The 17,039-nt window shown below is 34.4% G+C and overlaps 2 protein-coding genes across 12 annotated transcripts in view; one reads left to right on the top strand and one right to left on the bottom strand.

Annotated features, from left to right (window-relative positions):
• Window positions 1-6,878, bottom strand: part of LOC118195734 (sialin-like) — a 158,878-nt gene extending 152,000 nt beyond the window's left edge. Inside the window, exon 1 of the mRNA XM_085820059.1 lies at window positions 6,756-6,878. Within this exon, the coding sequence (XP_085676185.1) occupies window positions 6,756-6,804 (49 nt within the window). The 5' untranslated portion in view covers window positions 6,805-6,878. The remainder of the gene's footprint in view (window positions 1-6,755) is intronic.
• Window positions 1-17,039, top strand: part of LOC118203321 (sialin-like) — a 98,612-nt gene that overhangs the window by 78,530 nt on the left and 3,043 nt on the right. For all 11 annotated transcript variants that reach the window (XM_085820054.1, XM_085820050.1, XM_085820051.1 and 8 more), the window contains 2 exons: window positions 10,343-10,498; window positions 11,150-11,235. In XM_085820054.1, the coding sequence (XP_085676180.1) occupies window positions 10,343-10,498; window positions 11,150-11,235 (242 nt within the window). The remainder of the gene's footprint in view (window positions 1-10,342; window positions 10,499-11,149; window positions 11,236-17,039) is intronic.

The following is a 17,039-nucleotide window of genomic DNA, read 5'->3' as shown; positions in this document are numbered from 1 at the left end:
TCTTTCTTACATTATGCTCTTTTTCCTGAAGAAATAATAAAGAATGTGCACATTGATCAGGCTGTGAAGATCATTACAGATAAAATTATTCAAGCAGCTGATATATGTATACCAAAAACGTCGGTAAAACAGTCAAAATACCCAAAGCCCTGGGGGAATCCTGAATGCCAGGACGCCATCAGAAAACAAAGAAAAGCTTGGAGCATTTTTCGGCGATATCCTTCAGAATCAAATCTCGTAATATTCAAAAGGGCTAAAGCAAAAGCTCGGCAGGTGCGAAGGAAAAGTCAGAAGAATTCTTGGATCTCGTATGTGTCTTCGATTAGCTCTTCAACTTCGGGTAAGAAGGTGTGGGAGAGAGTCCGGAAAGCGTCCGGTATCTACAAAGAGCACACACTTTCCATTTTAAAGACAAGTGGTGAAACAGTTACTAGTAGGAAAGAAATTGCCAACGCTATTGGACAGTTTCTCAGCCGTCTCACACAGTAGTAACTACCCTCTTGAATTTCTTTCCGCAAAAAAATGCATTGAAAAACAACTAATTAATCTCAACTCTCCCAATACTGAACCATATAATCAGGATTTTACTGTGCTTGAACTGAAAAGAGCTCTGCTGCAGACAAAAAATTCATGTCTTGGTCCAGATGATATTGCCTATCCTATGCTGAAACATCTTCCTTCCAAGTCATTGGCAACCATCCTCTTTCTCTTTAATAGAGTATGGAAGGAACAAGTCTTTCCAAATGACTGGAAAATAGCTTTTGTCATCCCCATTGTTAAACCAGGAAAAGACCCTACTAATCCGTCGAATTACCGTCCCATCGCCCTTACTAGCTGCCTCTGCAAACTCTTTGAAAAGATGGTAAACACTCGTCTGGTTTATTATTTAGAGACAAATAACTGTATCTCTCCTTATCAGAACGGTTTTAGAAAAGGAAGAGCAACTATCAATAATATCCTACTCTTAGAAACAGGTATCCGTAGAGCGTTCGTTAGAAGAAATCATTGTTTCCATTTTCTTTGATATAGAGAAAGCCTATGATACCACCTGGAGATACGGTATCCTTCGTGACCTATATAACAATGGTTTACGAGGAAACATGCCGATATTCATCAAACATTTCCTACAGGATCGGAAGTTTCATGTGAAGATAGGCGATACACTTTCTGACATCTTCCATCAAGAAGAGGGCGTTCCGCAAGGAAGTGTATTAAGTGTTACATTATTTAGTATAAAAATTAATTCTGTTTTAAAATAACTGCCTCTAGCAGTCCAGGGTATGCTCTATGTCGATGACCTGCAAATCAGTTGCCAGGGAGAAGACCTGAAAGACATCGTATGTAAATTGCAGACATCTCTCAATAGAATTGTTAAATGGTCACAGGAAAATGGTTTTAGATTCTCTACTCAAGAGTGTGTGTGTACATTTCTGTCGAAAGAAAATTCTTCACCCTGACCCCGAACTTTATCTGCAAGATGTGCTGATTCCTGTAAAAAAGGAAATAAAATTCCTAGGAATGATATTTGACCATAAGCTTACGTTCCTCCCCCATATTACATATCTAAAAAAGAAATGTTTAAAAACTATGAATATTCTGAAAGTACTATCAAATACTACTTGGGGTGCTGATCGAAGCTCAATGCTTCTTATATATAGAGCTCTCATTCGTTCGAAACTAGATTATGGATCAATCATTTATGGGTTGGCAAGGCCTTCAGTATTAGCCAAATTTGATCCGATACATCGCCATGCACTTCGGATATGCACTGGTGCCTTTAGAACTTCTCCAGTGGAAAGCTTATATGTGGAAAGTAACGAGACCTCCCTGCGGTTAAGACGTGAAAATCTTTGTCTTAAGCATTATTTCAAAGTCTTATCACAAACCGAAAATTCTACACGGTCAATATTGCTTAATGACCAATACTCCCGTTTATATCAGGCACGACCATCATGTGTCCCATCTTTCGGCTTGCGGATGAGTGCTGTGGTGGAGGAGTATAATTTATCTAATATAGATATACAGATGGAGGATTTTTTTGGAATTCCCCCCTGGGAGGATAGGAGAATCCATTCTCTGGATACTTTTCGACACTGGAATAAATCACAAACTAATAAAATCATCTACAAGCAGATTTTTTTTCAACATAGAAACAAATATAGGAAATATATCCCTCTATATACAGACGGATCAAAATCCCAGGATCATGTTGGCGCTGCTTTCGTCACAGAAAAAAGAATAGTAGGGGTTCGATTACATACAGTTTGCTCTGTGCTTACTTCTGAGCTTACTGCAATCCATCTGGCTTTGACTTACCTTTCAAAACAAAAGTACACAAAATTTATTATCTACACAGATTCCATGAGTGCCTTAATGTCATTGGAAAATCACGCTCAATGTACTCATCCAGTTGCAATCAGAATCCTAAAGTTGAATCATTCTTTAAAAATTCGGGGATACCAGATTCTATATTCGTGGATCCCTGGACACGTTGCCATTAAGGGGAATGAATTGGCAGATATTGCAGCTAAAACTACAACCACAACGTACAATCTTCAGATTCCACTAGCAGACATCAAAGGGTTTGTCAAAAGCAAAATCCTCAGCAAATGGCAGAAGCAATGGGATGACAGAGTATGTAACAAGCTGAGAAATGTAAAACCCACCATTGGATACTGGCCATGTATGGTTAATAGAAAGGAAGATGTCCTCTTGACTCAACTGAGAATTGGCCATTGTCGCCTGACCCATGAGTATCTTCTGAAGGGAGAAGAGAATCCCAGCTGCCCAAACTGCAACGCAGATCTGACAGTTCATCATATCTTGGTGGAATGCCAGAGTTTTAATTATTTTCGCCAAAAACATTTTAATAGTTCAGAACTGGACTTAAAAAATTTAATTGGAAAAGCACATCATCGTAATTTGTTTCTGTTTTTAAAAGATATTGGCTTTTATAATAAATTTTAACCTGTTTTTTTTTTAAAGATATGAGCTCTTATCATAGACTGTAATCTGTCTCTTACCTAAGCTCAAAGTTTTTACAAATGACTAATTGCATTGTTACCATTTGTCTGGCGCAGATAACCTTGACAGGTTTTGTGCCAAATTACAATAATCCAATCCAATCCTGAGCAACTTGCAAACTGTACGAAAGTGTGTAATATATGTAGCTGGAAACATTTTCCGTTACTTATCATACTGTAAATATTTGTAAAGATCATCAATTAGCAGAGCTAGAATTGAGCCCCTAAGGTAATTTAGTTTTTGTGATAAATCACATTTCTAGCCGGAGGTCTAAAAAAATAAGACGAATTCTGGCACTTCTTTCACGTAAGTGAACCACAAATTTAATTTTCATAAGAAATATGCCTTAAAAAATTTTAGCTACTGAATGCAAGCCTGTCTTTTCCTGGGAAGCAAACACTTTGAGGAGGTTTAGACTTTTAAGGAGCGAAAAGCCGGAATCCACAAGTCGAAAGCTTATTCTACGGGTACTAGAATGAATTTATGACAGCGGGTAAATTTTTTGTTTCCAAAAGTACCAATAGCGATTAGCATGGTCGTAAATTTACAACAACACTAGTGACTTGCAGAGTTCCTGCAGACTTTTCGAAAATGATAACCGAATACGGGGAAAAAATTGCACTTGTAAGTCAGATAAGTTTGTTTTCATGTTGTTACCAAATTCAGGGGAAATTTTTATTCTCGTCGCATTCCGCTTGAAAGCTAGAATTATATCGGCAGGTCACCGCCGCAATCAGAAAGTGATAAACTCTTTTTTGTTTTTGAAGCTGCCTTTCTTCGTTAAAATTTCCTTTCGTACTTTTTATAACATTCTCTCCATTCTCATTAGTGTCGCTAAATCGTTTTACCTTTTGACTGGTGTGCTGAAAAAGGACTGTTTTTGTTTCTATCATCTCTTGTGTAATACTTTTTCCATATATCCAAGGCTTAAACTCAACCGAAGCCCTATTTCTTATCTCGGTAAAATTTAATGCCAACCGTGGGCCCAAATAAGACGAGATCCGATTTTTTATTTAGCCGCTTATCATTGGCTTAACAACTATTTAAATTTTTATTTATTTATATTTTATTAAATTTTAATTTAATTATTATCTTAGTCATTTTTTTCGTCTCCTTCTTGACGGCCAGTTAATACATATTATCTGTATTAACTGCTACAATCGGAGGTATTAACAAAAAATTTTAAAAATCTGAAAGGTTTCGGATTTTAAATTACGTCCAAGGGGGCTTTTTTAACATTTGTGTTACCTTTAATTTCCTGTTCTTCGCACTTGAACCATAAAATTCAGTTCAAGAGCAATATCACAAAATAATTTTAAAACGAGCATATCTTTAGAATTTCTGATACAGTCTCGCGCTCTGAAGATAAAAGTATATTTTCTGTACAACGTTGCCATTGCTTGCTTTGAAATCCTTGAGTTTGCTAATCAAAAATTCGTTAAAAGTTTTACAAAATATGAAATCGATAATAAAACAAATTTCAAATTTGGGGGTTTCAGATGCCCATATTCGGTGAAAGATTACGTTATTCAAAAATTGATGCCTCTAGGTACCGTTGTTTTATCACAATGCGAAAAATTATGCAGATTCTTCATTATTTAGTTCATTAATATTTGGTGGCAATAATTTGAAACGTGAATCGACGCAAAATGCCGAAATGAAGTTAATAGTCCTTCTGGGCTAATTGCGCCTTTGGACTAAAAAAGAAATAAGGATAAACACAGGTATCTCTTTACCGCAACACTGGTATCGATAAGTCTCTCAAGTTAAAAGGCAATTTATAATTTTATTTAATTTTTTATTTTACGCCGTGTCAAATGGCAGCAGTTATTACGTCATATCTGTTTTGATGATTCAGTTGGATTACACATTTCCTAAATCGGATTCCCAGTCTCTGAATTCTGATTGTCTTGTCAGGTTCAATATTTAATTTTCATATCTTAATTTTCAAACTTACTATTTTATGCAATATAATCAATATTCGTCTGTAACTAAACTATACATTTCTAACCGGTACTATTGTTGTGTTACGTAAAATTTGTTGCTACTGGAGAAATCGTATGTAACAGAAAATAAATTATTAGTTAAAGTATAAACATGTCTGAATACATTTCATAATATCAGCGTACTTATGATTGTTTTAATTTCATATGGCTAAGCATATAATAACTTAAAATTGTTTTTTACTCTAACAGAACATTTAATTAAACCCATATACACTTTTACTTTTTAGTGTATAGAATTTTTAAAAATAATATAAAGATCATCGGGTCTGAATGTTGCGAAATTATATTTCAAATTAGCAAAGAAGTGTGCCTAACTATTTTCGATCAGTAACGTGATTAAACTACGTTCACTTCTTTTTTAAATTTCTGTAGTTTAGAAATTCGGTCGCATATTCTCTAAAAATCCTGAGAATTGCAAGCAATAAAAGATGACATTTTTTTACCATGATTATTACAAACTCCAAGATATTTTTTTAAAAATTGGGCATAATATAAAATCTGACAGCTTTCAGATTTTTTAAATGCAAAGGGGCGTTTTTTAAACTTTTTGTGTGTAACTTTTATTTATTAAATATCACGTGCTTCACACTTCACACCGAAAATTCAATTCAAAAGCAATACCACAAAATATTAAAAAGCAGCATATCTTTAGAATTCCCGATACAAACTCGTGCGCTGGAGATAAAAATGTTTCCCTTATAGCGTCGCCATTGCTCGTTTTCAAATCGTTGAATTTGTTAATCAGAAGTTCGTTAAATTTTTATAAAATATGAAATAGATAATAAAACAAATTCGAAATTCAAGGTTACTACTTCTAGGTGTCCATATTCGGGTAGAGGACTAAGTTATTCAAAATTTGATAGCTCTAGGTACCGTCGTTTTTTCGCAGTGTGAGAAACATGGATGCATTCTTGCAGATTTTTCATTATTTAATTTCTCTAAACATCACACAGGGTGGTGGTATTTGGCGGATAGAATTTAGAAAGTGATTCGCCGTTTGTAGTGAAATATCACAAAGTGCCGTTCGGAGACTAATAGCCTTTCTGATCCAAAAATTGAACGTCTTTAAAAAAACCTGCAAAATGCGGTAGGAAGAATAAACCTTCATTTTGAAGATTACTTTTCGAACTATAGTACGATATAAACAGTGAACGCCTGGGGTGATTAAGGTTTAACTTTCAGCAAGGATACGCGAGAAAAGTTCAGTACTGAGTTTAAAATCTATACTGAATTTTGAAAAACTTTGTATGTTCACGTAAATGCACATACAAAAAAATTATCATAAGGGGATCGAACATTAATTTTAAGCTTTACCTGCTGAACATTCGAGTAAAACATTAATATTTATTTACGTTCTGAAGCAAAATGATTCCCCATCCCATTGCGTAATTCCTATCTATTTGAATTTAATATTAAATCGTATATTGCTACAGAAATGAAACTATAGAGAACTAAATATTGCTACGAAAATAATGGATGGAAAGCTTTTCATTTTTAAAATAAATTCTAAGATCAAGAATTAATATGAATGGAAAATAAGCTACAGAAGAGAAATACAGAAGAGAGCAATTCGAGGGTGGGACATAAACGGAAAGTAAACAGATCCGTTGTTTGATATTGCAGTATTGTTGGATGTTGATTTCCCAACGTAAAATAAAAACGGAACTAAAAATACAATGCATCTTTCAATTTCATGAATAATAAAATTATTGCATTTTTACTCACTTTCCTCGCATATTGATAAACGGCCTGATGATTTGAATCCAAAGCCCATTCTTTCAAATTGCCGGTGCTTCCTTATTCTGTTGAATCGCTTAGAATAACGGCATTAAACTGAATAACACCAATGCCACTGAGCCATAATCATGTCATCAAACATGCTGAACAATGGACTAGCTGTCGCTTCTTCAAATTCTCTCTCAACATATGTTATCACCTCAATAACTTTAAGTTGTAAAATGAAAACCCAAGCCATCTACCATTTTATACCACAAAACTTATTTTTCAAGGTATCCGACTCATATTTTCGACTTAAGCAATTAAGAAAGGTTCTTAGTCCAGATGCAGAAGCTATACATTATTTAATGAAAATGCTATATATCTGAAAGGAAATTTATTGAAAATTTTGATACGTATCATTGAAAAAGTTTATTCCTTTATGAACTTACTCCGCTTCCATTTAATTCATTATTTTTTAACTTTGCAATTTGTCGATAGAAAAGTGGTAAAATGACTATAGAAATTCATTGCTAAATGCTCATTTATGCAAATTATTTTATGATGTATGATATTTTATTATGTATAAATTTTCGCTCTCCTTCTCGCATTTATTACTTTACTAATTTATATAACGAGACCAGCCTACGAGTGGGTGTGATTCTGTCTCTTCTCTCCCTCCGCCCCGTTACAATAAGGAAACACTCTACAATACCTATCGCCTAAGCCTTGTGTAAAAAGCAATATTCTCTTAATCCTTTAACTAGTAGTCTAAATCCCTGCTTGTTCTTTTTATTGTTTAATTAACTTTATGGACTTGTGTACTTAAGAAAATTCTTATTGAGCCTGTTTCTGTAGGAAAAAGATTTTGTTTCAGTGAGGAAGTGTACCATCTTTACGAGTATGGGCATATGTTAGTTCCTGTATTCTAACAATGAAGAAGTGAAATACGTTTCAGTAAGTTCCAGCGCTAAGCGAAACAACATTAAGCGAAGTCATCTTAACACATTAACAAGTTAAATGAGAAGACACAATAAAAAAATTTAGCCCTTATTTGTTTGTTTTTGTTTTATTTTGTAATATTTATTGTTAAATGCTTTCTTATTACATTAATTACAGAATTAGTTATTTCTAATATCGATTTTTATTCATGAAAATGAAAAGGTCGAATCACTTGATATTTTTTCGTTTTTTGTGAGGAAGTCATCTAGTGTCGTTGGCCCAACAGCGGCCCAGCTGAACACTGGTAGTTCGGTCCGAGGTTCGAATCCCGCGAACGCCCTGGATGCATGGGTGTTTTCCCCTTGTTTAACGTGTATATGAGCCAGTTTCCCGTAGAAAGTTCTTCAACGGTGGCATCCTCCCCTTCAGCAGATAGCCCTCGAGGCTTTGCCGATCACATCTGTTATCGTTTGCTTTTTCCTGTTCCATTTAGCAATTAGTTATGGCATCAATGACAACTCATTTTACTTTTGAACTTTTATAGGAATATAAATAATCTTGTATAAATTGATCCACAATTTGTGTCACAATGGCTGAGCTTTTTTCGTAAAATCCGTTGGAAGTTCCTTTTTCTCCTCATTTTCAGAATGCAAATTTTGTCCTCTTTGTGCACTTGCTCTGCTAACCCTTTAAATTGTCGCTGGAAAGAGTTTCATCAATTGTAACTTGCAACAATTCTGCAGTATCCTATATCCTACACTGATATTATCCAAACTGTTTCATTAGCTAATTTAACAATTTCGTTGATACCAGCAAGGAATTGCTTCAAAACTCTTGCTCAGCTCCTTCTAAATTCCTTTCATACGTTCTTTGGTCACCTCGTTCCAGGACAAAGTAATATTGCCCACTGTAACCATGATATTTTAGTTTTTCAAAAATCTGTAATGGATTATTTATCTTCTATATCGATTTTTTAATAAGGTGTCGAAGTGTCTGCCGCATATTTTAAGCTTTAAAATTTGATATTATGCTCTGATCCAGTGGTTAAATTACTGAAGCTCTGTTTGGAGGCAATAGAACCAGTTTTTACTGGAATGCTCCGACAAATGCATTGTATGGTTTGCACCATTATCAATCAAAAGTCAAAAATTAAGGTTTCGGTTCTAGTTTCTTAAATCCTCTGTAGCGTTTGAAATGGGCAGAATTTTTGATAAACCAGTTCTCGAAAATTTTTATAGTGATTTAAGTTTTTTGACTCCCAAATTAGTAAAATGAATTTGAAATTCCCTTCCATGTTGTGTTGAGTCTTTGAAATTTTAATGTGATTTCGAGGAATCCCGGCTTTAACTAATACCGCGTAATACTGAAACAGCGTTAAGCGGGGTCTTATTACAATCAATATTGTATATTAAAGAACTATTTTAGATAAAACTATGTTCCCTTTAATACATTTTTTGAATAATCCCAATCATAAATTGAAATAGTTTATTTGCGTTTTCATGAAACTTGCTAATTATTTACTATTGGGGTTCGCTATCCTCAAAATGAGTGGTCGCATGTCTACACTGACGACTCTGTTAGAGAGAACACACGGTGCTGGAGCAGGTATCCATAGCGAGCTTTTCAGTTTCTACTTACCAATGGGACTCTTGGTGGTAGGGGAAGAGTGGTGGGGATCCTCCTCCTGGGGTACTTTCCTTCAAAATTGGGGGCGAAATTGAGTAAAATCGTAATTTCATCTGTATGGTGCTCAAGACTGCCAACGACAGACGCAAACTTCCCGCCTTGCCAGGATGAATTTCGTGAACTTGCTCTGATATCAGACAAGTGAGATTAGTCACAACAATAATGTTTGAAATACAACTGCATGTTTATCCGCGTGTTAAAGCTTTGTGGCAAAACTGCGTAAGCAGTCATCGCTGCATAAAAAACATAAGTTTTCTGTTTCTCATTTCTGTTATTGACTTATTTTTAACAATTTAGTTCAGGTTATTTGAATACAGAAAAGCACGCCTAAGGGAAAGAATATCTTCATGAAGGACTTTCTAATGGAAACTCGCTTATCATGTTACACATGAGATAAACTACAAAAAACACCCACGCAAGCGATTATGGTGCATGGGCAAAGATTGCCCATGCACCATAAAATTGAACTTGGGTCGAATTACTGGTATTCACTCGGTCTTAACCACTCGGTCATTAGTAGGAATCCCAAAACATAGTGTGTAAATAAAATTTAAGTCTTCTAAAATACATTTTCTAATACTTTTTGGGAAAAAATAACATTTATTGCATTATTAATGACAATAACTGATTTGTTGTCTTTGGAATACTATAGCATAATCTTTTATTTTTTACCTTGAGGATGCAATTATAATACATTTCATTTTGATCAACAGTAAACTGTATTGAAAAGATTGTAATATTTAATAAAAATGAAAAGGTTTACTTAATTTGTCTTTCTATCGTAAATAAAGTCATGAATAAAAATATAAATTAAGAAACACTTCGATATTTCCAGTCTGGCAATGTTAAGAAATGGCGAGGACATAGTGTTTGAATTAGTATAATAATTTCTGCATCTAATGCCAGTCAGTATTGTTTTATTTCTCACATAAACATAATAGTCGTGATGTTTATTTTTCTTCTGACAGCTGGTTTGGGTACAGCCGCTGGACTCGTAGGTGTATGTTTGGCTGGATGTGATGTCACAATGAATGTTGTTTTTTTCACCTGCTCTCTCGCTATTGGTGGATTTTGTTATTCTGGCTACATGGTGTCACATTTAGATTTATCACCTGAATACGCAGGTAAGTTTTTGAGAACTGCTTATAGATGTCAAGGTTAAATTTTTTAAGATTTTATTTTGCGAACAAAGAATAAATAGAAGTATTAAAACTATTTTTCTATTTTATTGATACAACTCCCCCCCCCCGAGGGAAGAATTTACTGTTTATTAAAACACTTTAGTTGCCTGAGTAAGTCTGAGTCTAAAATAATGACAGTGCCGCGTTTCTGTTTGCAGCGAAATTCTGCGATATGCAATTTTAAATTGAAACTCCATGCTCTACAGTGTAATTACACTAAATTAGTGGTGCTTGGCTCTGTAGAGGTTTCATTATAGCTCAACTAACGGCTTCTCTTTAACTAGTCATGATTAAAAAGCAGAAGTTTGAAGCCTTATAGCAAAAATTCTATAAGCCGAAGGTCAATCGAGTTGGTTTAATCATGACCACAGAGTTTTCTTAGCACCATGTGTCATCTGTGTACGGTAGAATCGATTGTAATTGCAATTTTGCACCAAATGAGCAGTGATCGAGAAAATGAGCCATCTGCAGTCGTGTCAGAAACACATTTAATTTTTGAGATTTGAGGATTAAGAAAGGGATAAAAAAAGGTAATAAATAAAACAAATCTTAATATTATGTTTAAAAGATAAGTAAAATATGCCGCTATTTCAGGTACATTGATGGGTATAGCAAATACGATATCAAACTTAACAGGATTCTTGGCACCGTCTGTGGTTGGAGCTCTTACTGAAAATTCGGTAAGTTTTATTCATTTTTAATTTTTGAAAAGATCTCTAAATTATGTACCTCAGTATACTAAGTTAATATGCAATACTGGTAATAAATATGCTTTTTTTTAAAGGTTATGCCAAAGTTTAGAAACAAATTATTCTACTGCTTAATGTTGTACTTGCCTTTATATTTAAAGCATGAACTGCAATATGCTATTTGGTTGATAACTGTCTATAACTCAAAATAATGCAAACTATAAAATCCAAAACTTAATAAATTAGCTTAAGTTTGTCTCCGTGCGATAAAAATTGACCGATATATTTAATTTTTCATTTTAAGATTTATAGTCAGAGGACATGTAAAAATTCAAAAGCGAAATGTTTGTACTTGTAAGTAAATAAAAATGAAGGTACTACTCTTATATACGCCCTCAGATGTATACCGTCGTCAAATGTGGTAATATGTGTTCTGCGCTGGTTTTTGGTGCGATTGTGTGTTCTGAAGTTTTTGGCGCGACGTTGTTTGTATGGCAACCCTTTTGACGTTGAAACTTTATTTTTGCTGGAGTGGTTGGCTGGTTTGGTGGGCGTTTTGAAATGGCTCATGTTGCAATGAAAGACTTGGTGGCAAAATTTCAGTCACTTATTTTGGGTTGCGTGCAAAATAAATTTAGTATTAAAATGTAAGGGCGAAATTTTATTCACGAATCTATGCTGGTCTTTGTATGCTTTGTGTCTCAGAAGATAGGGGAAAGGATAAAGGGTAAAAGTATATTTTAGAGTACCCCTTGGCGAAACTTGGCGATTTTGGCGGTACATGGATACCGAGTTTGTGCAAATCTTTGACTTATTATTTTGGCTTGCATAACGGCGATTTTTGCACAAAAAAATCGCCACTACACAAAGCCAAAATGAACAAGACAAATAACATCCAAAAACTTCCTAAAATTATATGAACTCGAATCCGTATATCGGCGTCGGCACATCTGAACCTTTCTTCCTACAAACCCATTCAAATCCATCCAATGGTTTTTACGTTCGACTAGACGCATATTTTTCCTACATACAGGATACTTATAACGGCTACTAAGTAAACCTTCATTTACACACTAGTCAATTAACCTCTTTTCCCTCCAAATCGTACAGAAACTTCAAATTAATCTTACTGCAAACCAACACACACCATAAAAGCGCTTACAAAACATCCCATGATTCAAAGTTTCCCAGAATCATGCACCCAATTATGTCAGAATAGGGTTTCCATAACATCCAACTACTTAAGCTACCATAAAATGAAACAACAGCTTTGCGATAAATGAAACAACAACTTCGCCATATTACAAGGGGTACCTTAAAGTCTACTCTAACCGGATAAAGTGACGGAAATAGATGAATTTTGCTGATGTTTGAAATTGATATTTCTGCTGTTTGAAGAAGCATTCGCAAATCATAAGTTCATTTTATCGTTCTTATTTTGTTGAGTGTTATGTTCAATTTTTTATTTATTTATTTTTGGCTATAATTTCTGTCTTTACTGTTGTTTTTTAATCGTTTGTAATTTATTTTAGTTTACTTTGTTGATTTGTGCGTAATGCCGAGGCTGTGCGCGATGCCTAGATTCTGCAATTCGCTGATTTTTTTTTTTTAAGTTAAAACAGATCTCTGTGTACATGTATTCTTGTCAAATATTTCTGGTTAGAAACTTTACGTTTTTGATATCTAAATTTTTTGTTTCGGATTTTTGCCGTAAATTTTGTGTTACAACGTGGTTTTTGCTGACATTTTAGGCTTGAAGTTCGAAATGTAGACTAAATTTATTTAGATAGTAATATGGTGCCGTAGAGTTTCTCGCCAAAAATGTTTGGCGCAAAATTTGTCGCCAACCGAGGGCGTGTATAAGATTAGTTACAAAATGAAATGGTGATAAGGAAAACGTTTCAAATGTTAATAAATTAAATGATGCTCATGGCGGAGCAAAATGTCTTGAAAAGTTTTGCTCGATATATATATTTTTCAAAAAGAGGGTCTTATAGCCTTATTGGCGCTAGAAAACAATGGACTTCAGCATTAGTATAGCCGATATTTGTATAAATTAAAAACTAAAAACAGTTCTAGTTTGTTTGACCATTAAAGTATGATTCTATAGCAATAAAATGTCACGTACGTATTCTAATAATCATCTAAACTATTTATCTAAACTAACCCTTAAAAACTATTTTGCATCTCTAAAATCTGCAGTAATTTTTTGGAAATTTTTGCCGATGAATTGGGGAAAGGTTTAAACTGAGGACGACTTGTTAGATACAATAGGCACTATTAGATCCAGAAATCAATGAAACTTTCAAGTTACACAAATAATCCAACGTTAATATTGTGTTCATAGCATTTATATTATTTATAATATATTTGGCTGTATTTGTTACTTCATTTGTACTATTTCGTATTACTTTTATAGTATAGTGGTTAAATATCGTGTCATTGCAGAAAATTTATAGGGTAACACAGTACTAATGTAAAACTTTTGAATAACCAAATTATTATGGCCAAATTATTAACCAAATTATTATGCCATAATAAATTATTTATTATGGCAAAACAAAAGAGATTTAGAGAAATGCTCCGTTATAGACTTTAGATTAGGAATCTGCTTGCGTTACATATAGGAAATCTCGATGCAGCCATCGATAACAGAATCCAGGATGAGCTAACTGTGTTCAAAAGTTTCATCTCGGTCACTGGAGGGTTTCTTTTATGTTACTGTAAGTTGGTGCGGCAACAATCGCTGAAATATCAAGAATACTTGCTAAAGCAAAATGATAAATTATTATTTAATTTGCGAATGATTTATATGAATATCTTAAAGTTTTGTTTGAAATTGCCTCTGCGAGATTTTTAGTATCTAAAACTTAAAGAAAAGGTGAAGTTCCGATGCCAAATTTTGATTTTTATATAAATTCAAAAACTGACAAGGTGTATTAATAATTATTCAACATAATGATAATTAATCTTTTACTCTACCATGACGTCTACCTGAAAAAAATTGGATAAATTGTATTTAAAAATGCCCAGCTATTGGTACTTGGCCCTCTTGCCTTATAATATTTCCAAATTACAAATTTAAGCCTATTAAGTGTAAATCCTTATTTGAGCGTTCTTTGTCCATGAAATTTTCTTTGTCATGAGTCGTAAAGAAAATACACTAGAGAATTCCTCGGTGTACTGCAAAACAGATGACATTAGGACAAGAAAAAAACGATTCACAGTTTGTAGCACGAGAAGAAACTGGGATAATATATCCATTGTTCAGACGACACTGAAAAGGCTTTCGTTTAGCCTTTACGAGCAAATCGTAAATGAATCGTAAATTCGATGTTTATCAGTCTATTACCAGAATGAAAGTCATTAAATTTCTGGATGCCTTTGAGAACAGCCATTTCTTTCTTTTCCAGGAAATCTGCACTCTTAATAGGCAAATAAATAATGGTCTCTAATCGGTATGGAATGGATTGTACAAAATTTTGGTAATTCTCAGAATAAGACCCATATGTAATAATTTCTATCATCGTTGTGCAATGCACTGCAATGGCAATGAAAATATTGATCAGAATTCACGTTCTTCGATTTAAATAAAACTGAACTACAACAGCATGTGTAGGGGCTCGTAATGGATTCAATGCATACAGAACCGATGATAGCTTCATAATGTTTATTATCGCAAAAGAAATATTTTACAGCTCCGAAGTTTCCACAAAAGCACTCGTACATGTATTCATAGTGTGACAAGACACAATCAGTAGTTACCACTTCAAACTACTAAGACGTTAACACATCGCAATCCAAACCGCATCTAAAAAAACGAAGGACATACAGAAATCTCTCAATAAACCGAACCCACGCTAAGCTAAACAATCGAGAAACTGATGTAGTGTCCAGTCTTAGAGTATGGTTATCCCCAGTCGCCGAGAAATCTCTACTTTCCACTTCTCGAATATTTTCTCCCATTATCGGGCACTTAGTCTTGGCCACTACTATGGCCAGAAGTGGTGTCACTTCTGGCCATATTAGTGGAACAATTGCGGAAGCATCTAATAGGTGGGCCACCCTTACCCCCATGAAGGGACTGACAATTACAGTATGCCTTCTCCGGGATTTGAACACGGGCCCTATAGCAATAGTTATCGCAATAGGCTTCTCTAAGCACTATACCCTCTGAGCGGTACTTCTTTAAATTACTGGAAGGCATACGAGTGCCGGTTGTAGTTACATAAATAGATTATATTAATTCAATCGCAATACCAATTATAGTTAGACATGGATCGGACCAGAGTGTTGCCAAATTATCGCCATATTTGGCATCTTTTGGCGATTTCTCTCCAAGGTGACAAAAATTAGTTGCCAAAACCGTCACCAGCTTGGAGATATCTCGCCAGTTTAACGAGAGAACCATTTACTTACTATTGAACAGATTTGCCCCCTGCTAGTCCTATTTTTCCGGCAGTGCATCGTCTCTTTCATGCATTTAATATTATCAAAAAATACTACAGTTTCACATTCAATTTTATTAAAGTTATTTACATATATACAAAATTCCTAATAATATTGAATAGTAAACTATCTGTATAAACATCTATCTACTCTTTTCATTTGATGAACGTTTATTTCTGATTTCTGTACCATTAATTCCTTACCAATGCAAAGTACTGCATACTAAGCATTTTAAAAATCCAAAACTTTCCAAAAGTATTTCTTAGTGTTCTTTCACTTAAATCATAAATAAACTTCAATTTATACTTCAGCTATCTTGTAAGTTATTAAAACACGTCTGAATTTCATTTCAATTACCTGCCTATAATATCTTCTGGCGTCATTAAATTGGGAAAGAGTATTATTGATTAATCAATACATAGCTTAGTTATCATTAAAGCATCTTTATTCTTTGTTTCTAGGAAATATTTAATAAGATTTCGCTGAAGTATCGGATTAAAGCCCATTACTTTTCCTTTCGATTCCAAGTTATTTTTAATCGTTGCTTCATTTCTGACATCTGCGGTAAATATTTCTAATATTTTAATAGTGCTTTGATCAATACACTTTTGAACTGTGGAAACGTCAGTCAAATGAAAATGTTTCATTATCGCTACTGCAGCCTGATCCTCATTCGAAAATCCTCCATATCAAGCGGGAAGCAGGAAATCGAGCAGTATGCCATCCTGGAGAGCATTAAAAATATTATCACTTATTGCCGCCAGACCCACACTATCGACGACAGACTTTTTAGGTTTCTCTTTCCGGGTCTGCGGGCTCACAGCTCCCGTTTCTTAAGTCTCATTGTGGGATGCGGATCCATTGACCTGAAGATCTGGCTGATCATCAATGATCCTGCCCACTATTACTGTGCTGGTCGCTCAGCATAAGGGGAATTTCATTGTATTCGGTGGACAATGGACAAGCCCCCAGGTGCAGGGGGCTGGTCTAATTTGGGAACTTAACCACCAATCCTCCGTTGGTCCAACTATATAGGGCAATGTTACCTTTGGGTTCTTTTATAAAAACTCGGGCGAGAAGATTCTCCGTTGCGCAAACTGTAATGCGGATCTAACAGTTAGCCATATTTTATTAGAATGTCAGTTTTCATTATTTTCGTTCAAAACATATGAATTGTTTAAAATTTGATTTAAAAAAATTGGGAAAAACCATCATCACAAGTTGTTCCAGTTTCTAAAGTGTATTGAATTTATTATAAACTATTATGTGTTAGTCTTTTTTTACCTGACCTAAAGTAAATAGGAATTGTCCACAAAGTCAATTGTCTTCACCCTTTGTTTGGCGCA

The sequence above is a fragment of the Stegodyphus dumicola genome, chromosome 7 (assembly GCF_044657685.1).
Source record: "Stegodyphus dumicola isolate Sdum_Otavi_A_Nest chromosome 7, ASM4465768v1".
Taxonomy (NCBI): Eukaryota; Metazoa; Arthropoda; class Arachnida; order Araneae; family Eresidae; genus Stegodyphus; species Stegodyphus dumicola.
The sequence above is the reverse complement of the archived record's forward strand: the minus strand, read 5'-3'. Positions and strand labels throughout refer to the sequence as shown.